The following is a 24,543-nucleotide window of genomic DNA, read 5'->3' as shown; positions in this document are numbered from 1 at the left end:
CCTAAAATATCATCTTATGAATATATCAAAAACTCTAAATAAATTTTAAAAAAATCTTGTTTTGGTTTAAATAAATTTGCATATTTAAATGGGCATTATGTATTACAGAGATGTAAATGAAAATGAGTGCCAAAAACATGTATATCATGCTAAAAACTTCACGTCTACCATTATTTATGATAGAGAAAAATGCATTGTCAAGAAAAGAAATAGAGGAATGGGGGAACCAGGCTAAGACAAAGGATTCAATTAGGAATAGATGAATGTAGAGAGGGAAAATTCCCGGCCTTTCACAAGCTGACATATTATACTACCAAGTTCACAATGTATGGCCAATTACAAAGCGCCGCGTGCTACTACTAGGTTCTACTATCAATATTTAGAAACCAACAAAGATTTGCCAAGTGTCACTAAAATAAAAACATAAAAAGCATGCAAAAAACCAATCACACATCGGCGCGTGTAAGTAATGATATAAGCTATCCAATCGATGTGTCACCTTGAAAATTAAGACATTTCAGCCAATCAAATGATGTCATGTGTCTTGGAGAAAAAGTCTTAAAGCTCCTCCAATTAGGCTGTGACATATGTCACCAATTAGACTCTACCACGTGTTGCTTAACGACCCCCAAACTCCTACAAATAGAAGCCTTCCTAAGGCATTTCTACACACCGAGACATCCAAGAAGGCATCCAGCATCAAAGAAGATTCAAAGTTACAAAAGCTCTACTAGAATCAAGCCCTAAAACCTCTAGGAACTTCAAGAACTTTAGCCTCGAATACGAAGAACATTCAAAGAGGTATCATCTAAATCATCTTCCTAGATCTTAAAGTTTGCTAGAATCAAGCTCAAAAGCCTTCAGAAACTTCAAGAAACCACAAATCAGTGAAACTCTACAAATTCAAGCCCTAAAAGCTGTAAAGAACTTCCACCATAGACCTTTGAAAATGAAGAACACCCGAAGAACGCAAAGAACAAAGAATTTCTAACAAACTCATAGCCAGAGATTCGTTGTAATTCCATTTCAAAGGTCTTTGATCCATTCTTCAGCCAAATTGAAGGATATTTTGTGTTCGAACCAAGATTACTTCCTCATCTGCAAGTTTGAGTTGGGGAAGTAATTAGCTTTGAAGGTCTTGGCTATTAGGGAATTGGGGTATCTTTGAACTCTCCAATACTGCTTAGAAAGCATGGCTTGATTCACTAGGTTGAATTTTTTGAGGCCTAATCCTCCCCTATACTTTGGTTGACAGAGTGTGTCCCAATTCAATAAGTGTAACTTCCATACACTAGGCTCATGACCCCACCAAAATGCTCTAGTGATAGCATTCAGTTTGTTGCATACAGCCTCAGGAATTCTAAAACAAGAAAAGGAATACAGAGGCATGGATTGCAGGATAGAGGAGATCAAGGCACTTATGCCAGCTTGGGATAGCAGTTTGGCCTTCCAACCTTGAAGCTTTGCTTGAACCCTATTTATAAGGTCCTGGAAATCAGGTACTCTTTTTCCTCTAAGCTTAAACTTGATCCCTAAGTACTTGCTAGGTTCCTGAACTAGGTTTACCTGAAGTGTTGAGGCAAGGGATTCTTGTATATTAGGAGAAATGTTGGGAGAGCAGTACAGTTCAAACTTGTTGAAGTTTATAGATTGCCCTAATAAGGAGCAGTTCCACAAGATTGTGGTTTTGAGGGCATTAAGGGAGCTTTTATCATTTTGGAAGAAAAATAAGGAATCATCTGCAAAAAGAATGTGAGTGAATGAAATTCCATTCCTTCCTATCTTAACACCTTTAATTTTCTTTTGGTTCTCATCTTTGGTTAGAGCTATAGAAAGGATATTGACACAAAAAAAGAAAAGGTAAGGGGAGATAGGGTCACCCTGTCTTAGACCTCTAGAAGGGTGGAAATGTTTTGTAAGGCTACCATTTAGTGGTGATATGACATGATTATAACTTTTTATTTTTGAACCATGAGAAGAACCAAAATAATTCTAGTTTATACAGTATTCTTAGAATATCATCTTATGAATATATCAAAAACTCTAAATAAATTTAAAAAAAATCTTGTTTTGGTTTAAATAAATTTGCATATTTAAATGGGCATTATGTATTACAGAGATATAAATGAAAATGAGTGCCAAAAAAATGTATATCATGCTAAAAACTTCACGTCTACCATTATTTATGATAGAGAAAAATGCATTGTCAAGAAAAGAAATAGAGGAATGGGGGAACCAGGCTAAGACAAAGGATTCAATTAGGAATAGATGAATGTAGAGAAGGAAAATTCCCGGTCTTTCACAAGCTGACATATTATACTTCTAAGTTCACAATGTATGGCCAATTACAAAGCGCCGCGTGCTACTACTAGGTTCTACTATCAATATTTAGAAACCAACAAAGATTTGCCAAGTGTCACTGAAATAAAAACATAAAAAGCATGCAAAAAACCAATCACACATCGGCGCATGTAAGTAATGATATAAGCTATCCAATCGATGTGTCACCTTGAAAATTAAGACATTTCAGCCAATCAAATGATGTCATGTGTCTTGGAGAAAAAGTCTTAAAGCTCCTCTAATTAGGCTGTGACATATGTCACCAATTAGACTCTACCACATGTCGCTTAACCACCCCCAAACTCCTACAAATAGAAGCCTTCCTAAGGCATTTCTACACACCGAGACATCCAAGAAGGCATCCAGCATCAAAGAAGATTCAAAGTTACAAAAGCTCTACTAGAATCAAGCCCTAAAACCTCCAGGAACTTCAAGAACTTTAACCTCGAATACGAAGAACTTTCAAAGAGGTATCATCTAAATCATCTTCCTAGATCTTAAAGTTTGCTAGAATCAAGCTCAAAAGCCTTCAGAAACTTCAAGAAACCACAAATCAGTGAAACTCTGCAAATTCAAGCCCTAAAAGCTGTAAAGAACTTCCACCATAGACCTTTGAAGATGAAGAACACCCGAAGAATACAAAGAACAAAGAATTTCTAACAAACTCATAGCCAGAGATTCGTTGTAATTCCATTTCAAAGGTCTTTGATCCATTCTTCAGCCAAATTGAAGGATATTTTGTGTTCGAACCAAGATTACTTCCTCACAATTCCCAATTAACAAATCTTTTAAGGTGATCGAATCAAGGGATCACTTTATTGTAATTTCAGAGAATTGTACCACACATTGATCAATATAAATTTACATTTGTAAAACTATTTTACTTGTTTGATTTATTTCAAACTCGAATTTAGTCGTCCACAATTGTGAACTAAAAGATGTTTTGGCACGTCTATACTCTCAACTCTTAACTGAGTGACGAAGCCATGTTATGATCGAGGGGGGCCATGGGCCCCCCAAAAGTTTTGAAAAAAAAAATCAGAAAACATATTGATATATGATTTATGAGAATTATTTTTTAAATTTTCAAGGAATATATCTACTTTTGGCCCCCCAATTCCCACTCAAATATTTTTCTGTATATATAAATGAGTCTAAAATCACATTTAACCTTCATTTATATTTTGTTAAAAATTTTATTTTCTAGAAGAAATTGTGTTATAATTTGATTAGTGATAAATTGAAAAATGTATATATCCAATTATTAAAATAATTGGATCTTCAAAAACTTAAGATAAATACATAGTTATTTTAACAATCATCTCAACAAATAAAAGAGACAAAAATCATTTTCTAATTTTTCCTCCTTCATCCTTACAAAACTTCTATGGCTTACTTTGGACTAAACTACAGAAGGAGACTATGAATAGCAATTAATGTAACTCTACTTTTTATCCTGAAAAAATTACAATATCACGCAATTGTTGTTCTTGCGAAACATCTGCATCTGTGACTCTATTATTAGTTTCTCCCCCTCTCACTGTGTTCTAACTCTAAACTCATTGTTAAAGTTAAGTTTGATTTGTTCTTTCTTTTTTCCCCCTTCTCTTTACTCTTTAGTTGTTTATGAAGCAAACAACTGGTCTACATTGCTCCAATTTCCAAGAGACCCTGCACCTTGTGTATGATTTGAAGTGGTTACCACGTGCGATGAGGCTTTTTTTTTTTTTTTTTTTTTTTTAATGTCATAATTTTCATTCATAACCAAATTTCTATGACAACTTTCATATAATTCATGTACCACCGAAAGTCATAGAGTTACCAATTCACAATATATGTAATTGAGAAAGTACGATACACAATATAATTAAATTGATAAAGTAGTATATAAATTTTGTTCAAAAGCTTACCAATTTTAATTGGAAATGCCTGAACATTGAGAAGAATTCAATATAAGAAACAGTAAGTGCGGAAGAAGATAGTGTCAATTAGAAATAGAGTAAAAGAATGAAAAGAAACTAAAGGTATATTTGGGTTTGGAGTTTGTGAGATCTAATATAATTAGAATTTTGCCTTATGCATTCAACAACATTGGAAAGGAAGAGATGAAAAAATGAAAGGAGATTTTTTTTTTTTTTTTTTGGGAAGTTTCATGGTTAGTTTTTTTTTTTTTTTTTTTTTTTTAATTTTTTAATTTTTAATTTTTTATATGGAATTTGCTTTTCAAACGTGGGAATTGGATAGAATTTTTTTTTTGTTTTTTATTTTTTATTTTTTTTATTGGAACTGTAGGTAGTTGTTTGTGGTTACTTATAAAATTTCAACCCAAAAAAAAAAAAAAAAGTTAGAAAGTGTAAGGAGATGTGGTGCCTAATTTTATGGAATAAGGAGAAAAGTGGTGAAAAAAATGTTTTTTTTTTTATAAAAAATTTAAATTTACCTAAAATTATGAGTTTTATTTAGAGTCCATGGCTTAAATGGCTTGGAAGCCCCTTAAATAGTGGTATAAATAATATTATAATGTAATATAAAAAACTAAAATTATTAAAATATAATACATCATATAATATAATATAATATAATAGACAGCGTTAATTTTTGGTTAAGCAAATAATTGATCGATATTTAAAAAAAGTAAATGTACTTGATTATTTGATTGGATTCTTTCAAATATTGAGTTTTAAATGATTATTTGTCTACTTTCTAGCAAATCTTTAATCTATTAGTATTTTTTTTAATGAATTAACTATTTGTTATCTTAATCATTATAGTTAATGATTTATATAATTTAATATAAAAACTAGATTTATGGAAAGTTAAAAACTATTAATTCATTTTTAAAGGGAAAAAAAAAAAAAAACTAGTAATTCATTGTTCCAAAGAAAAAGAAGAGAATTATTATTAGTTTAGTCTACCAATAGTGCTTCCTTGTTGAAATGGTTGATGAAGGATTGTAGGCTTTCATCATCCCTTTGTTCTATTTTTCAACAAACTTGAAGATAGATGCTTGTGCATTTGCCCCCCCAATAAAATTATTAATGAAAGACTTACTCAATTCTTGGAAAGATGTTACAGTATTAGAAGTTAACTTGCTAAACCAAACTCTAGCTGAACCATTCAGCATGGTTGGGAAAGCTATGCATATAATTTCATTAGGAATCCCTTGAAGATGAATTAGGGTTTTGAATGAGGCAATATGATTACATGGGTCTTGTGATCCATCATATGAGTCCATTTGAGGCTTTCTAAAACTTGGGAGGTAAAGCATGAGAAATGGTTGACACAATAAATGGGGAGTTTTTCCAATGGACTAAGTCATCCAGGCGAGTCTTCCCCTTCATGGTGTCCATCATCGCCTTCATAGTCATTTTCATTTGGTTCACTTCTGCCTCTAGATGTGGTGTTCCCCTAGCTATTGGAACCCTCAGTTGATTTTCTTCATCTACATTACTCTTTGCACCTTCCTCTCCCTGGATCATTCTAGTTTGGACTCATTTAGGTGTTTCCCCTTTTGGTTGACAATGTCGAAGATGTTTCCATTGTCGATGGATCTGTTGTGCCAGATCCCAATTTTGTCTTTTCGCCTCTTCAACTAAATTTGCCATGGATTGCAACTGTTGGTGGATAGGATCCATCTATGGAGGATCCTTTTGGATGGGAACAGGTTGTGGACTAAACACACTCCTACTTCAACGTTTTTTGGGTTTGTAGCCATTGATCAAGTCTGAATCATACAACCCTTTTGTCTTAAAACTATTGAACTTTTTGTACAAAGTCCCCATAAACAGCGCCAACTGATGAAGTATGAAATCAGTAAGATGTGTGCTCTAGACTTAGTGTAAAATTGAAGACTTGAAAAAGAAAGATTATGTTATTGGAATGCACCAGTGTAGTGCCAACCAATAACCCTCCGATGCCTAAGTCAAAACTTCTCTCAAGATCTCCATAAACTCTCAAAAGTATAAGATTTAGAAGTGTTTTTTTATGTACCTTTGTTTTGGTGAAGTCTAACCTTTATATAGGGAATCTTGAGTAGGTGTACTTGTTTGATGCCACTACTATCATGCGAGACGTGTGGGCTTAATGGTGTGAGTGGGATCGAATTTTGAGGAGTTTATTCCACATCTCTGGAGTAATGGATTCATGTGAAAAATCATAAGCCTAGTGAAAGTGGCTAAAATTTGCAAGTATTGAACCTCTAAAATTGTGGATGATGGCCTTATGTAGATGAGTCTTGCTATTCCTCTTAGACAACCGCTTTAGACGATTGTCCATTTTTTTCCTCCTTCTCAATCAAAATTCGTATTAATGACTTGACATGAAAATAAATAATAATTATCATGGAAAAAATGAGATAAACAAATCCATCTAATGTATCGAAAAAAAAAAAAAAAATAAATAAATAATAATTATCATGGAAAAAATGAGATAAACAAATCCATCTAATGTATCGAAAAAAAAAAAAAAAATCCCTAAGTCTAGTTTTACCTTCTATGATCCTTTCCCAGCTCTTGTAGAATTCAAGTTGCAACTTAGGTACTAATGTCATTGCCAGCATAGGTAATGCATAAAATTCCGCCTACTAAAAAATGACCTCATTGCCAACATAGGTAATTTATCAAATTCCGCCGACTAAAAAGAAACAAAGAGTCTGCAAGTATTTCAAAAAAGAGGGGATAAAAAGGGGAAAGTTATTATTAGGGTGTGATATTTTGAATTTAATTAATAAAATTCACTACGAGTGTGAGAGAAAGAAATACATGATAATACTTGTAGGGATTGGGTCTGAGCACTTCTACTGTTGAGTGAGTAGACTCAAGCCCAGCTAGCCCAATACAATGAATTTGTAGAAAGCGGGTTCAAGAATTAGGCCCTAGCAAGTGGACAACGCCCTACGCAGTGTTTTCCACCCTCAAATGTCGGTGAACTGAAACCATCCTCAAGACTCTGTCCTCAGCTCGGTCCGAGGAGCTTGTTTGTCATCCTTCTTCCATGGGTATCCATCCCCCCTACTCAATCTGTTTCTCCCCTTTTATATAGTCCTCCTCCAACGATCCCTGTCCTCCACTTGTTGATCATCCATGCCTTCTCTTGACAACTCGTCCCATCAGCCGCTTTACCAGACTTCGTGTGAGTCGTAATAACCGAGGAGGCGTTGCCTAGGGGTCATTTCCTCATTAATGCGGCCAGAACATTGGTTGTGCGCATTTAATGTAGAGGTGACAGTTCATCATGGACTTGCTCCCCCACTATGCTTCCTCAGCTGGCACGTTGTACTTGTTCCTTCTCTTTAGATGCCCTGGAAGGCTGCTTTAGGTGGCCCGTTACTTCCTAATCCCATAGTCTCGGTTTGCCAAGGACAGGGTTATCCTCAGCAAGGTTCCTGGACAATTTGGACTTTCGCACTTCGTCCTCGGGCATTTCCTCCTCCTCAGCATAGGCCCTGGGCCGGGTACGAAGTGAGCCAGGGTTGCCAAATTCTCAAGCCCCACAATAGCCCCTCAAAATCCTGCTGTCCGTATCCTCGGACGGGGAGGAGGATTTTGATATCCTCAGGCCTTCGTCATGGCTTACCCAATCTTGGCCTACATCAGCATTGGAGACTTTTCACCTACTCAATGCACATTTTTGGCGCCTCGATATATGGCGTGCACCCACATTAAATTCTGGTGGCTCCATACTCCCCACGTTCAATAGTGTGATGGTAATCAGTCGGTAGGGATTTTCTACCTTTATGGGTGGGAAACTCCGCCTGGTTGTCTTTAATTGAGGATATAAATACTCATTTGAACTGATTTGTCTCCTTACTTTTGCATTCAAGAACTTTAGCGCATATACTCTGAATCCGGTCAAACCTCCAACCTAACCAGCATCCATCTCCAGCATAAAAAGCCGTCCGAGGAGCCTTTCCTTATTCCTGTAAGTCTTCTTCTCCCTTTCTAGCTCGAACTTTCTCTCTGAGTTCTTTCTTTCCTTCGTCTTTTCTTGAGTCTCTTAGCCGTTGTCAGGGATGGGTAGATTTAAGAAATTAGTTAAGTCTGAAGAGGCAATGGAGAAATTCATCGTCGACTATAGGATACCCAGTAACGTGGTCCTAAGCACTGTGAGGAAGGGGATTGGTATATTAGGAGGAAAGAGGGTGAAGTTGTGATTCCCATTATCACCTTCCTAGAAGGGGATATGAGAATCCCTATGGGGCCGATGACATGCGACTATCCCAAGCATTTTCGGCTAACTTCCACCCAGTGTGCCGTCAATGTGTTTAGTATACTAGGGTGCGTAGACGCCTTGCATGAGAAGATGGAATTGAGGTTAACCCACCATGATGTAAACTGGTGCTATAACCTCCAACACCTGAGGGGTAAGTCTTACTACATGAAGACGAGGGACGATAGGGTTCGGCTTATCTAGTGCCTCCCCGAATCCAGCAAGGGATTAAATCAAGATTATGTCATTGTGTCAAGAGAGTGGCACGACGGTCTCCATTGCCTAACAGTAGAGGGAGAGCCAGGTAGGGTACTCGGAGCAGAGGAGGGTTGACAAGCTATGTTTTCATGGTTTGCGTCGTTTGGTTGCTGATTAGCACACACTTTTTCTTTCGTAGATCTACATGCCTTTGAACGGCATTTCCACTTGGTCAACAAGGAAGACTTGCAATCCGTTCTCAAGGTGGAGATTTTTGTGAACGAGGCCGACAATCAAGTTAGGGCTGCTTACAAGATCCTTGGGTACGATCCGACCCAGAAGTCGTTCTCAACCTCGAAGCACGTGATCAAGGCTCGTGATCCTCGACTTCGTCAAATTACTATGGTGGAGCATGGTTTCTCGTTTTCTGAAGGATTTTCCATCCCAGAGGGCATCTCGTTGGCAGATTCTTCCTCATCCCATCAAGTTGCAGAGGTCGAGGGAGAAACTTTGGAAAATGAGGGAGAAGTAGTTGATCTGGGTTCATCTGAGGACGAATTTGGTGTATTCGACCAAGCCTATCTGTTCGAGGATCCCTCTGGTGACTTGGGTGATCCCTACTTATCTGAAGCAGATCTGGTGTCTCTGAGGGCTGATACTCAGGCCGAGATAGGCTTCAAGAGGCAACCCCAAACTAGCCTATTTGATGTACTTGAGGGCCAGCCGGGGAAGGACACATCGGGGAGGTCACGGTCCAAGCCTCCTTTTCCTCCACCTAAGCTTCCCCCTCCCTCATCTAAGTCTTTGCCTGCGCAGACCAGGTCATTCTCCACTCTGTCAATCTCGGACACCCGGCCTGAGTCCATCAATCCGAAGAGGAAGAGGCCTTCCAATGGTAAAGACCCAGTGGATGGGGGGAGATCTCGATCTTCCCAAGAGGAAGATGAAGCTCGCCGACCTTCTAAGCAACTGAGGATTGGTGGTCAGGACAAGGGGAAAAAGGTTGTTTAGCAGTCTGAGCCCTAGGCCTGGCTGTCCACTGCCATGCTTCATTGGAAGCCTTTGATGGATGATGCCACCCTCAGAGACTTCTGAGGGGGCGAGGGGGCTCGCGTAGCCGATGCCCTGGAGAGGTCCTTGCTTCTCCCCATTGACATAGCCGAGCTGGGGGGCATGAGGAGGCAAGAAGTTGCTCGTAACCTCAAGAGGTACCTGGGCATGGTAAGACTTTCGATACTTATTCCTTCGTCTGAATTTTATTCCTCAGCACCTAACTTATGGTGTACTTATTTTGGTTGGCAGGCTATCCAGGCCACTTTCAGGTTGGAAGAGGAGGCCGACAACTAGGATAAAGCTATGGGTCAAGAGCGCGACAAATACTTGAATGACGCGAATACCCTCAAAAGATCTGAGGCTAATCTCAGGAAGGCAAGGGAGGACTTGGAGGAGATGACGAAGGTCAGAGACAGCGCGGCGTCTGACCTAGTCGACATTATGAAACAGGTCGAGGACCAAACAGGGCGCTTGCGGGATGTCGAGGGTCAGCTGTAGGTTGCCAAAGAGCAAATCGCCGACCTAAAGCAGAAGTTAGTTGAGGTAGTAAGGGCCTAAGGCGTTGCCGAGTACGCCAGGGATGAGGCCTTGAGGGCGAAAGAAGAAGCCGAGTTTGCGAGGACGGATGCTGAGCACTTTAAAGAGCAAACGGAGGAAGAGGCCTTTGCTGAGGGAGTAGCTAAGATCGAGGCTGCCCTCAAGGCTTAAGTCCCTGAGGTATGCAGGCGCTACTGCTCCCAGACTTGGAGTGAGGCCCTCAACCAAGCAGGGGTCGAGGCCTCGTTTGAGCTTAGGAGGGCCGAGAGGGTGTATTATCCCCCTGCCATTCACGGGGTTGCCTCTACTAACCCTGAAGTTGGCATTACCTCTATAGCGACGGACGAAGGCCCGGTCAGTGCTGTCGATGATCCAATGTTAACTGACAAGCCCACTGAGGAGACTGGCACTAAGGGGCGTTAGGGGACGAGGAACTTGGTAACCCAGCAGCGCCCCAAGACATGGTGAAGCCTCCCGCTGACCCCCAGGTCACTCCTGTTGACAAGGAGTCCTCTGAAGTTGCACCTCCAAGCTAGGATCTCGAGGCACCAGATGAAGTTTCTCGGCTGACCCCAAAGGACAAGCTTTCTATTGAGTTAAAGAGATGGGCAATTTCGTCGGGCCACCTTGCTATGTTGACTTGTGCCGCCCTTGTCTTCCTTCCTCTTTGTCTTGATTCTATCACTGTATATTTCGTTTTGGTTTAAAACACTGTAATGTTATTATTTTTTAAGCTGAATACATGGATCTTCTTTTCTTTTTACTTGGCGTCTATTGTCATTGCGATGAGTTTGGTTACTTATATAACATGTGCTTCGATTATAAGCTTCACAATCTCAGAAACTCAGCACTTTTTTCATTTTAAACTAGCAACCGAAAAATGTAAAGCCCCTAGCAATGGCTCCCACTTGGATTTTGATCAATAATTGAACCACCTTAACACCACGACCTATTTTTGCCGGATTGAATGCTGAAGGAACGACTCCACAATATTGGCTTTGTTTGACACTTAGGTCCCCTTGTGAGTAACTAGCCTCCCCTTAGGTTTGAGTCCGAGGGCCATGCAAGACCTCGGCTTAAGCTAAGGTTTATGTTCTTCTGTAAGTAACTAGTTTTCTCATTAGTTTGAGTCCGAGGACCATGCAAGACCTTGGTTCAGTTTGGTACCCAGGTACTTTTGGGGTGGTTAGTTTTCCCATAGGCTTGAGTTCGAGGACCATGCAAGACCTTGGTTCAGTCTAACGCTTATGTTCTTCTGTAAGTAACTGATTTTTCCATAGGTTTGAGTCCGAGAACCATGCAAGACCTTGGTTCAGTCTAGCACCCAGGTATTTTTGGAGTGGTTAGTTTTCCCATAGGCTTGAGTCTGAGGACCATGCAAAACCTTGGTTCAGTCTAACGCTTATGTTCTTCTGTAAGTAACTAGTTTTCCCATAGGTTTGAGTCCGAGGACCATGCAAGACCTTGGTTCAGTCTAGTACACATGTATTTTTGGAGTGGTTAGTTTTTCCATAGGCTCGAGTCCGATGACCATGCAAGACCTTGGTTTAGTCTAACGCTTATGTTCTTCTGTAAGTAAATAGTTTTCCCATAAGTTTGAGTCCGAGAACGATGCAAGACTTTGATTTAGTCTAACGCTTATGTTCTTCTATAAGTAACTAGTTTTTTCATAGGTTTGAGCCCGAGGACCATGCAAGACCTTGGTTCAGTCTAGTACCCAGGTATTTTTGGAGTGGTTAGTTTTCTTATAGGCTTGAGTCCGAGGACCATGCAAGACCTTGGTTCAGTCGAACACTTATGTTCTTCTGTAAGTAACTAGTTTTCCCATAAGTTTAAGTCCAAGGACCATGCAAGACCTTGGTTTAGTCTAGAACCCAGGTATTTTTGGAGTGGTTAGTTTTCCCATAGGCTTGAGTCCGAGGACCATGCAAGACCTTGGTTCAGTCTAACGCTTATGTTCTTCTGTAAGTAACTAGTTTTTCCATAGGTTTGAGTTCGAGGATCATGCAAGACCTTGGTTCAGTCTAGTACCTAGGTATTTTTGGAGTGGTTAGTTTTCCCATAGGCTTGAGTCCGAGGACCATGCAAAACCTTGGTTCAGTCTAACGTTTATGTTCTTCTGCCTGGAGTGAAGGAGTTGGTCCTCAATGTTGGGAAGTTTATTTTTAGCGTGACGGCAGCCTTGACCTCACTTCACCGGAAATGGGTTATTCCTCAAACTGGGCCCTTGGTCTTGTGCTGCCTTGGACAGGGGCGGCTCAGATTTCTATCCTTATGCATGGCAGTAGCCTCCCGTTTGCTCCAATTCTTTGCCCTCTTTGATTACGAGACGTCTTTTGACTGTTCGAGTCGCGTGCCTGACGCTGCGGTGTGTGAGGCGTGCCCTCATTAATATCCTCGTGGATTAATACAAATCTGATGGTTAGTGGCCTCTTTGGAATTCGGTCAGGATTAATGTCGCTGATAATGCTTCCTTCGAATTCTATGTGGACCAATTCCCACCAACCTTCGCCCTCTATATGAGTTCTTCTGGGGGAATCGTCCTTCCATCCTTCACAAACCCTTTAGCTGAACAGGAAACATGATCCTCCAACCCCCTAAGCCCTTCGATAACCTTGCTAGGATTGTGATTAGGGCTTGAAGGAATGGGACGACCTTGGATAAAGGTAAGGGTGAGCAAGGCGAAGGTGCTCTTACCCTTAAATGGAGCAAAAAGGGGGGTCCGCCTCCCTCAACCGAGAGCCATAGCGATTGTAGTTCGCGTCAGGCTTCTAGTGCGGCAGGGCTTGGGTGTCATTCTGATGGTAGCATGTCTGGCAGTTAGGAGGGAGGTCCATGAAGAACATAATGCTTTTCTCCAGTACGCGTCCATGCCTGTCCTTCAAGCTGGTAGTGACCCGCACCCAGCTCACCCGCTGATGGAGGCTTGTAAGATTACGTCACATTTGGTGCCTGGTGTTGCTGCCTCCAATGTTTGACTATCATGAGGCTGGGGGAGCATCAAGGGAACACCATGGGGTGAGGCTATTAGGCGCTTTTGCATCTGCTTCTCTCTTCTCACTGGCACCACCCACATTGGCCCGGGGGTTGTTGGTAGCCTTGAAACAAGCTTACCTCAGCCCTCCTTTTTAGGGTTAGCTTTCAAACAGGCCCGTCTGGGCCTCTGTTTGTAGAGTTGGCTTTAAAACAAGCCTATCTAAGCCTCTGTTTGTATAATGTATATATTGTTTTATTTAATAAAAAGGCTGCAATGTTTATTCACTTTTCCTTTTCTCTGAATCTTTTATTTTTCTGCAATAATCGTTTCTTAAGCAAATGCGTCGTTGTTTGTTTGTTTGTTTTTTTTGAAATGGGATTCAGGATCGATGTCATTGGCGGTGACACGAAAAACTGCCTAACCTTCTGTAAACTAGCAACCTAGGAACGATTGTCCATTGCGCTTGCTAGTATACAAGTTCTCCCCACAGACGGCGCCAATTGTAGGGACTGGGTCTGAGCACTTCTATTGTTGAGTGAGTGGACTCAAGCCTAGCTAGCCCAATACAATGAATTTGTAGAGAGCGGGTTCAAGAACTAGGCCCTAGCAAGTGGACAATGCCCTACGCAGTGTTTTCCACCCTCAAATGTCGGTGAATTGAAACCATCCTCAAGACTCTGTCCTCGGCCCGGTCCAAGGAGCTTGTTTGTTGTCCTTCTTCCATGGGTATCCATCCCCCCTACTCAATTTGTTTCTCCCCTTTTATATAGTCCTCCTCCAACGATCCCTGTCCTCCACTTGTTGATCATCCATGCCTTCTCTTGACAACCAGTCCCATCAGCCGCTTTACCAAACTTCGTGTGAGTCGTAATAACCGAGGAGGCGCTGCCTAGGGGTCATTCCCTCATTAATGCGGCTAGAACATTGGTTGTGCGCATTTAATGTAGAGGTGACAATTCATCATGGAGTTGCTCCCCCATCATGCTTCCTCGGTTGGCACGTTGTACTTGTTCCTTCTCTTTAGATGCCCTGGAAGGCTGCTTTAAGTGGCCCGTTACTTCCTAATCCCGTAGTCTCAGTTTGCCGAGGACAGGGTCATCCTCGGCAAGGTTACTGGACAATTTGGACTTTCACACTTCGTCCTCGGGCATTTCCTCCTTGGCATGGGCCTTGGGCCGGGTACAAAGTGAGCCGGGGTTGCCAAATTCTTAGGCCCCACAATTCACTACAAATGATATTTTGAATCTAATTAATAAAATTCATTATGAGTGTGAGAGAAAGAAATACATGATAATACTTATCTATGTATAATATTAATAGGCAAAGTTTAGAGAAAATTCAATTAGAATATAATTTTGCGTCATGTGTCTAAATTTATATAAAAATCACATCATAATTATCTATTAAAGTGTGTGCCATGTGTCCACTTAAATTTTTTAATCTTTGTGTCAAGTGAGTTAATGAGTGCAAAATATTAAGAATCTAATATTAATGAACTATAAAATAAAAAATAAAAAATCACTTATACTCAATAAAAATGGAAAATAAAAATTACCACACAATAAAAATCACCTCACATTCTATTTTATTAAAAATTTAAAAAATTTTTATCATAAGTAGTATTAAATTTACGTAAGAATTTTAACGTGTGACTAATTATGTTTATTTAAAAAAAATAATTTGACTAATTATTTGTATTTTTATGATAAAAATTGTGTTTAATTTTAAATGTATCTATATGTATGCATGTGTTACATGCTATTTTTTTTTAATAATTTGATTAATTATTTATATTTTTATAATAAATTTGTATTTAATTTTAAATGCATTCATGCGTTTGCATAGGTTAGATTAAACTAGTGTGTAGCCCCACACTTATGCACGGGTATAATTAGAAACATTAACAATTATACTTTTTATTTTATAGAAGACATTCAAATTATATATAGTAATTAGCTTACATTTTTTTTAAATCATACATTTGTAAAATATGTAATGGTTTCTCCTTATATATATATATATATATATATGATTTAGAATTTAATTGGATTTAGATTCTTCAATTTTTTTCACCTAATAATTCACTTGTCACAAAAATTAAAAAAAATAAATAGACACGTGGCGGAAAATGGGACTCCAATTGAAATATAATTTAGAATTTATTTGGATTTGGACTCTTCGATTTTTACACACAATAATTCCTTTGACACAAAATTAAAAATTAATTTGAAAAATTGAAAATTCAATTAAAATCTAATTGGATTTTCTCTGAGTTTTGGTCATTAATATTGTAGGAAGGATAGGCCCAAAAATGTATATTAGGCCTTGGGCCTTGTCCGAGGACACTTAGTAGTCTGAGGACAAGAGAACATTGATATAGAGGTACGGGCTAGTGAATGGAGGAAGGTGGTTGGTTATAAGGGTTTAGGAAGGTGGTCCAAGGAGAAATGCATCATTGGCTTAATAGAGCAGAGGTCAGAAGGGCTAATGTGCCGTCAATGGCAACATTCTGGGTAGTTTTAATGGAAAGGACTAGCATCGGGAAGGAAAAAGACGAAGGGGAAGGTAAGAAATATCTAAGGGAAAACTGCTATCACCTCATTAGATGCTCTATAGCTAACTCTCTGGCCACATTAATGTAGACGTGATATTTGAACAGTGATATTCAGCCTTACAGCTGCCACTAAAAGTTTTAGGAAGGTGCTGATGGGACAATGATAAGAGTCGGCTATTTGATCTACATGTGAAGGGTGGAGATAGAATAAAGGAATGTAATATAAAGGAGAGAAGTCCCATTACAGGGGGGGGGTCGGAGAATCTGTGAAAAAATACTGTAGCATTGAGAATTATAATTGTAACCCAGTTTAAGAGAAATAAAGATTCAAGAACTACTCTCCTTGGACATTATCGAGGAAGAATTTATTTGCCTAACACTTGTTTTTCTATTGTTTTTTCTTACTTTCTTACCATCTTTAGTCCAAAGTGAGCATTGTTCACTTCATTAAAGTCTAGTTTCTAGTTCACTCTCTACAAATTCATTGTATTGGCTCTTTAGGCCTCAATCGAAAACCATTTGGGCTTGGGACTCAAATCTTGCTCTTACAAATATATATATACATATTACGCAATAATTGAGTGTTTTTACAACTTCATCTTCTCTTAAAAAAAATATGTTACTTTTAATTAGTAAAAGATTCCAAATTTGGTTAAAAACAGGTTGTCAAACTTATTACGTCAATTTTTTACTTAAAAATAAAATTAATAAAAAAGAAGCCAAGTCTCTCTTTTTATTTTTTGGAGAATCTAAAGAAGCCAAGTCAGACGCTTAAAAGACACATAGAAATCCAAATTGGACATTCTAAAATATATAATAAAGATGCATGCATCACGTTGTAAATTATATATTATTAGGATTAAGCACATATCGTGCGACTCGTATTAAATCCGTAAAAGGATCTTAAAAATCTAACGTGGCTGCAATTAATTTGCTTAAAAAGGAACGCTGAAACTGGCAAAAGAAAAGGCAAAGGCAAAAAGCTCCAATCACTGAATCAGGCTCAGAATATGTCCCAGGAACCTGACCAAGTTAGAGTGGTAATTCTAACTATCTTCAATCTTCAATGTTATGGTACACCCGTTTTTTTGCTGGCCTAAATTATTGGAGCATGAATTTTTATCTCAGTTCCTAACCAAACACAAACTCTCCACCAACCATTCTAACGTTTTACGTTTACCTACCACCTCTCTCTCTCTCTCTCCCTGTGGCAGCAAGACATGGAAGCTCCACTTCTGAGCAATGATGTGTTGGCCAAGGACAACAAGAAGAACAAGATTTGGAGGAGATCTCTGTGGTTCCTTGTTGCATTTATAGCCATTACAAGTCAGTGTCTTCTATTCCCTCAACTGGGGTTATTCTATTTTTTCTAAGATTTCGGTTTGTCACAAATCCTTTATGGAAGAAATGCTTTGTCTTCTAATATGTTGTGGGCTTTTAAGATTTCTTTCTCTTTTCTCTTGGATTTTGACTATAATACATGAGAACCCACACCCAGGTTTTCACTATAACAGTTTTGACTTCATAAGACAGCACAAATATTGATCTATTAAACATAAGAAAATTTGTTCTCTAATTTGGCCCTACAGTTTTTGGTTGAACCAGTGAGTACACTTTTGAGCTTAAGAGAGAAGAAATTGATCTTGGAATCATAGTTTAAGTTTGGAATTTCAAGTGATTTTTAGTTTTGCTCAAGCCTGACCTCACCAAAGTCACCAGATTTTAGCAATCCCCAGGTCTCAAAATTTTAATTATCTTCCCATTTCAGCTTTGAGCCCAAGTCTGGAATTTTGAATGGTAGGACACCAAATCGGTAATAATGATTTGCCAGAAACTGACAAAATTGATTACAAAAAACCATATGGTTCACGATATTATTATTGTGTTATGATGGATTTTTATTTTTTTGACAGCTTATGGGCATGAGAGTGTTATATATTTAACCATGGGCATGTTATTTGCATTTCAGTTGTAGGCCTTATAGTCAGTGGCAGTGACTTAAGTTCCTGGGTACTAAGAGGAGGAAGCAAGCATGATACAAAAATTGGAGCTGATAATACTGATATTATTGAGTCAGAACATGGTGTTGTTGCTGCTGATGATGGACGTTGTTCTGAAATTGGCGCATCCATGCTTAGGCAGGGAGGGCATGCTGTTGATGCTGCAGTGGCAACCGCATTGTGTGTCGGTGTTGTTAATCCTATGGCAAGTGGGATTGGAGGCGGAGCCTTCATGATGGTCAGGTCCTCCTCAACCTCACAAACCCAAGCTTTTGACATGAGGGAAACTGCTCCGTTAGAAGCTTTAGAGGTTCACAATTTTCTCTTTTAGCTAAAATTTTGGACCCCAAGATTCAATAGGTCTAGTTTATCAAATATGTTGCATTAATAGTCAAGTTGATCAAACAGTTACTGTGTTCAAATCAAATTGGCACGTGCATTATAGATCTTTTAGTTTGGACCCATTGGATGATAGGGTGACTTCAAATTTGACCATTTTCTTCTGCCAAGCATTAACAACAATTTTTCTTTGGCTTTTTGAACAAAAATATAATTGTCAAAAGCAGAACATGTATGAGAACAATCCCATGTCCAAAGCTGTTGGTGCACTCGCAATGGGAGTTCCTGGAGAGATAGCTGGCCTTCATGAAGCTTGGTTGAAATATGGCCGTTTGGCTTGGAGAACTTTATTCCAACCTGCCATAGAACTTGCTAAAGATGGATTTGAGATCAAACCTTATCTTGGAAATTACATTACTAGGTTTGCAAAGATAATCATGAACGACCCCGGTTTAAGCCAAGTATTTGCGCCAAATGGGAAGGTGTTAGAAGCAGGTGATACATGCTACAATGTGGAACTCAGTCGCAGCTTAGAGGCAGTGGCAGAGGAGGGGCCACAAGCTTTATACAATGGGACTGTTGGTGAGAAGTTAGTGAAGGATGTGAGAGAGGCAGGTGGAATTTTGACAATGGAGGACTTAAGGAATTATACAGTGGAGGTGACGGATGCAATGGCTGTGAATGTGATGGGCTACACTATACTTGGAATGCCACCTCCTTCAAGTGGAACACTCGGCCTTTCTCTGGTGGGTAATTTATTTTTCTTCATGTTCGTATCTGTGTTGCTCACTAGTAATTTAGATGCTTTACTTACTGACTCTTTTGATGAACAAAAAAACCTTTGGTTTTTGGTGATGGATTGGAGTATCCAATTTTAGAGGATTAGAACTTATATTTGCAATTATTTGCCAAGTGTTAGAATAATCTTTACCACCAAAAATCCCATTGAGGTCCAAATCTCCACCTTTCACCTTCAAAAGGACAGAGTACCAGGACACTAGGCCATTGGTGATTGAACTGTTCAAGAAGCTACTTTAGAAGGATATACAGTGTGTTTCACTATACAGAATTAATTTTTGCATATGTATATTGATTATTGAACATTGTTAAAAACAGGTTTTAAATATCTTTGAAAGCTATGGAAATTCCAATGCTGCAAAGGGAGATCTTGGTCTACATCGCCTGGTTGAAGCACTGAAACACATGTTTGCTGTTCGAATGAACTTGGGTGACCCTAACTTTGTTGACATAAGTAACTATACATCTGACATGCTCTCCCCATCTTTTGCGAAGCAAATTCAGCAAAAGATACTTGACAACACCACTTTCCCCCCAGAATACTATATGAGCAGGTTTGGTCCATTTACCTTAGTGGTATAAATTTGAGCTTTCCCCATCTGGCTGACAATAATGCCTGATATTGTAGTCACTATGTCATTATTCTAAAGTTTTGGCCCATAATTTCCAGGTGGAGTCAGCTTAGAGATCATGGAACCAGTCATTTCTGCATTGTAGATGCAGATAGAAATGCTGTATCAATGACCACTACTGTAAATTATCCTTTTGGAGCATTGGTTCTCTCTCCTTCTACTGGGATTCTGCTGAATAATGAGATGAATGACTTCTCTACACCCACAGAAATTTCGCCTGACAAACTCCCTCCTGCTCCTTCAAATTTTATCAAACCAAATAAGAGACCATTATCTTCAATGACTCCAATCATCGTTACCAAGGTAAGTGAATAGGATAACTAAAAAAAAAAATTGTTCCCTAAAACCTTTTCTTTTAAAACTGATTGAAACTTTACAATCAATCTGAATACTAGTACAATAGTCTGCCATCTAGGGGCTATATCCCTTATCACTTATCAGATGTATCATCATGCAGATTGTCTTTACCTACATTAGTTTGTTTCTTTTTCCTCACTTTGTATCTTACCTTGGCAGGATGATGAGCTGGCAGGGGTCGTTGGTGGTAGTGGTGGTATGAACATAATTCCAGCAGTACTCCAGGTTTTTCTTAACCATTTTATCTTGGGGATGGAACCATTAGCTGCTGTTCAGAATCCAAGAGTTTACCACAAGGTTCCTGACTCCTCTCAATACATAAACATTATATATATATATATATATTCTTGCATAACTCTCAATGAGTGATCTGACTATAAGTATTAATCCACTGCAGCTAATACCTAATGTGGTTTGTTATGAAAACTGGACTGTGATTGATGGCTATCACATTGAGCTTTCAGATGAAAGAAAGATTTTCTTAAAAGAGAGGGGTCATCAACTGAAGGCCCTCTCAGGGGGAGCAATCGTCCAGTTGGTTGTTCAAACCCTCCAAAACCACGTTTACATGGGAAGAAAAATTGGAAAATATTCTAATGCCAACCTTTTCCATGGTACACTCACTGCTGTAAGTGACCCTAGAAAGGATGGGAGGCCTGCAGCTGTGTAGTCGCCACTTCTGTTTCAGGTTGAAATGTTGCGAGGGACGGAGAGAAGGCTTTCAGTTGGAGCATTTTCAAGCTTGGCCCCTCTTGTTGTAACATAAAAAAGGTTATATCTATATATATATATATATATAGATATATATTTTGTAAATGTTGGTATCAATTCGGTCTACAATCATTCAGGCATTGTCTTAACCTATTCCAATAAAACTATAAAGGTCAGATGAATACATCAATATTAGCTCAAATTTACGCTTAAAAAAAAAAAAAAAAAAAATTTCTTGGGGGTGGTAATGGGAATTTTTTTCTTTTTTTCTTTTTTTCTTTCTTCTTTTATTTATTAATTAATTTTGGATGGGAGGTAATGGGAGTTTAGGGACAAAGCCAATCTCAATCTTGAAATAGAATTAAAGACAGACGTTCACAACTGAGTGCATCATATGGGTGTTTCTCAACCCAAAAAAAAAAAGTGTATCATAAGAGTATTCTGTGTTGAACACAGGGCCGAAGTTTTAAAACTCTCAAACTTTTGTAACTGCTTACAGTCTCCAACCCCCTGATCATCAAGTGTCAGGGACATTGGAAACTAACGCTAAGCCCTCAGGCCCAAGCAGTGATTCTTCTGCACAGCATATAATCGTAAAGAATGAATTATTTGTTTTTATTTTTTTCTGCTTAATCATTGCAAAGTCCGTAGTTTGCCCAATTCTAAAGAGAATGAAATTGCTTAGAGGATCTTCAAAATTGATCCGTCAACTAGCACGTGATCAATACAACATAATACAACCAAACACTAAAAATTTTCATTAATGAAAAAAATTTATAATATTTTGAGCGTATTGTACAACAGGCAACAACACTAGTAAGAAGCAAAACACGAGAATCTTTATGACAATCTTTAGTGCCTACAGAGTTTTCACGACGATTTTTCCATCAGCTGTATCGGTTGCAGAATATTAGTCTTGCTTGTCTCCACAATACACCGACTCATGAACATTTCCTCCAGCATAAAATGTGCTTTCTCCAAATGGAACATGATGTCTAGCTCACACTGTAAATTTAAGTAGAAAGAAACAGGAAAGACCATATCGACTTCTTTTAAGGAAAAACAAGGAAAGTTGAATTCAAGGGATAGGAAATAAACTAGATATAGTTTAAAAATATAACTGAATGCAGACTTACCACATTGCCAAAATGACGATCCATGGTTTCAACCAACAGATGAATGAATTCCAAAATGGCAAGTTCATTCTACAACATGAAAGCAAGAAAGGGAAATGAAAATTGAGAAAGATATGCTACGACGCATTTAGGACAAAGTATGTAATAAGAAAATTTGATACTGATGTATGTAAAGGAGTTCAATTTTGAGTTTTGAACGGATAAAAAAGGGCTTTTAAGTAGGCTAATTTTACAATAAGATATCCACACCTTCCTTCAGGATGTAGCCTAGTGATTAAAGGTTTGGGATGAGCTGTAAACCTAGACATCCTAGGTTTGATCTATATTAGAAGTTTCTTTGAATTACTTGATATAGAGTTCTAGTGATTGATGTCGTGAATCCGTGATTTAATCCCAAGTGTGGGTCTAAAAGGCCCTACGGATGGCCATGGACCAGGTTTGAGTCAGGTATACCTAACCTTGACCCAAAACTTATTCCCATGGATGCCTGAATTCCATTACTCATTAAGTACCCATACCCAATTATTATCCAGATTTTTACCCATGAATACCAAGACCAAAGCCGACTTGAACTTTATTTTTTTGGGTTAAAAAAAAAAAGGGGTTAAAAACATAATTTTTTGCCCAAACCTTTTTAAAATAAAAACCAAATTTTCTTAATTTTTTTTTATTTTTTTTATTTTTATGAATGTATGAAAATAAATTTCTTTTCACCATGGATAATGCTTGCTTGACCATGGAATCAATGAGTAAAACCATGTCAAATGTATAATCCATAACCATAAAAAAAATAAAAAAATCTTACAACCTCCAGATTTCAAGCTGAAGACCTCTTGACTATAATAATTGGGGGTGGCGTGTGGGGAGAGCAAGTTCTACGGACCATTGGAATAAAAAAATTGAAAAATTTTAAGATGCCTTATCCCAACATATATAAGCCTATATATAAAAAGAGGACTTTGTTTAAAGGCAAAAAATTATACCTCGTGCTCTGGTACGTAAACAATAATTGGCTGCCTACACAACTTTAAGTGCACCAACACTAGGGGGCAAAATTTGCCAAACAATACATTTTTCAAAAAAAAAATAGGCGCGTGGCATGCGTTCAAAGTTATTTAGTAAGTTAAACTATTTTTGAAAGTCAAGTTTAGTAAAATCGACTTTGGGCTGAAAAATGAATACTATAATGGCGTTTTTTTAGTGCCTATAGCAGCGTTTATAGAAAACGCCACTATAGGATACCTATAATGGCGTTTATTACAAACGCTACTATAGTGTTCATTTTCCAACCCAAAGTCGAGTTTGCCAAACTCGACTTTCAAAAACAGTCTAACTTACTAAATAACTTTGAACGCATACCACACGCCTAATTTTTTTTGGAAAATATACTATTTGGCAAATTTTGCCAACACTAGTGGGAGACTAAAGTCAAAGTCTTGACTGAAAGCCTGAAAATAATCCGTTTTCACCCTTTTTTTTTAATTTATTTTTTATTTTTTATTTTTATCATCTTGGTAATTAAAGTGTCAAATACATGTTTATTTTTATATTTATTTTTTAATTTCTAAGCTATAAACAACAATTCTAATTAAAGTGTCAAACAAACTACTCCTAATTTAAACTTTCTAAATATGTACAAATGATCAAATAAATTAAGGAAATAAAATAGACATGGTTGACATAATCTTGCAAATTGCTTCAATATGCATTTTGTAGAGAGTAATTCTTACTCCACCATGAATGTGAGAAGAGGGAGTACCATTTCTTTGTGCTCTAAGAGTACCTAGGAATTTTCCTTTTGTTGATCTCTTTGCATGCATTTGCGTAGTGGTCGTCTAGTAACTAGTTCTGAAGAACAGTCCAATTCCAAATCAGAGTCTAGTTCTGAATCCCACTCTAGTCCCCAATCCCGCTGAACATGGATCCTCCTCCCCAAGATGAATTAAGACAAGCCATTGCAGGGCTTACTGCCCATCTGAGCCACTTAGAAGCTAGGTATGACGAGGATAATGCACATAATTAAAGAAATAATAATAGACACGGCCTTCATCCTAGGCAAGACCATTGAGACAATGAAGACCACTCAACAAAGCATATCAAAGTAGAGGGCCCTACCTTCGATGGTGTTAGGAACCCTCAGGTCTACAATGATTGGGTGCGAGAGATGGAGCATTTTTTTGAGTGGTTGAATTGTCTGGGGATAGAAATGTTAGATTTGCCAAAATGAAACTTGTGGGAAGAGCAAAACTCCATTGGGATAGTGTTGTTAACCACCTCCGTAAGACCCACCAACCACCCATAAACTCTTTGGGAAGAAATGAAGGCAAAGCTCAATGAAAAGTACTTCCCAGTATCTCATCAAGGCAACTTGTTGGATCAATGGCATGATTTGAGACAAGACATTAGGTCTGCTACTGAGTATGTAGAGCAATTTGAAGAGTACAAGATACATAGCAATGCAATTGAAGATGAGCCAATTGCCTTGAGTAGATTTAGGAAAAGTCTCAATTATGATCTTCAAAGAGAATTGGTGGCCTAACAAATCTCAACTCTTGATGATGCTTACACCTTAGTGCAAGAATTAGAGCTGATCCCTAAGCCCCAAGGTGGAAGGAGATTTGACAATCTCATGTTGTCTCATAACAATTTTGAAGGTCCCCAAGGTAGGTACCTCCAAGGTGCTCAAAATCGGCCTTACCCTAAC

At 38.4% G+C, this 24,543-nt stretch overlaps 1 protein-coding gene across 1 annotated transcript; it reads left to right on the top strand.

Annotated features, from left to right (window-relative positions):
* The first annotated feature begins 16,773 nt into the window (after positions 1 to 16,773).
* Positions 16,774 to 20,905, top strand: LOC136070275 (glutathione hydrolase 3-like). Its single transcript, XM_065780001.1, has 8 exons — positions 16,774 to 16,906; positions 17,081 to 17,192; positions 17,836 to 18,176; positions 18,433 to 18,951; positions 19,322 to 19,557; positions 19,674 to 19,938; positions 20,152 to 20,289; positions 20,390 to 20,905. Exons 1-8 carry the CDS (start codon positions 16,877 to 16,879, stop codon positions 20,660 to 20,662), a joined length of 1,914 nt encoding a protein of 637 aa, XP_065636073.1. The 5' UTR covers positions 16,774 to 16,876; the 3' UTR covers positions 20,663 to 20,905.
* The last annotated feature ends 3,638 nt before the right edge of the window (positions 20,906 to 24,543 follow it).

Source organism: Quercus suber, unplaced genomic scaffold (assembly GCF_002906115.3).
Source record: "Quercus suber isolate HL8 unplaced genomic scaffold, Cork oak 2.0 scaffold_222, whole genome shotgun sequence".
Taxonomy (NCBI): Eukaryota; Viridiplantae; Streptophyta; class Magnoliopsida; order Fagales; family Fagaceae; genus Quercus; species Quercus suber.
This window is presented reverse-complemented; position numbering and strand designations above follow the sequence as displayed.

What these genes read in the sequence shown, in the direction of transcription:
- LOC136070275 (XM_065780001.1), top strand. Translation starts at nt 16,877, where the DNA reads ATGTCCCAGGAACCTGACCAAGTTAGAGTG. An exon ending in AACCTGACCAAGTTAGAGTG is followed by an intron (nt 16,907 to 17,080) that starts GTAATTCTAACT and finishes TCCCTGTGGCAG; the next exon opens with CAAGACATGGAAGCTCCACT. An exon ending in TGCATTTATAGCCATTACAA is followed by an intron (nt 17,193 to 17,835) that starts GTCAGTGTCTTC and finishes TTTGCATTTCAG; the next exon opens with TTGTAGGCCTTATAGTCAGT.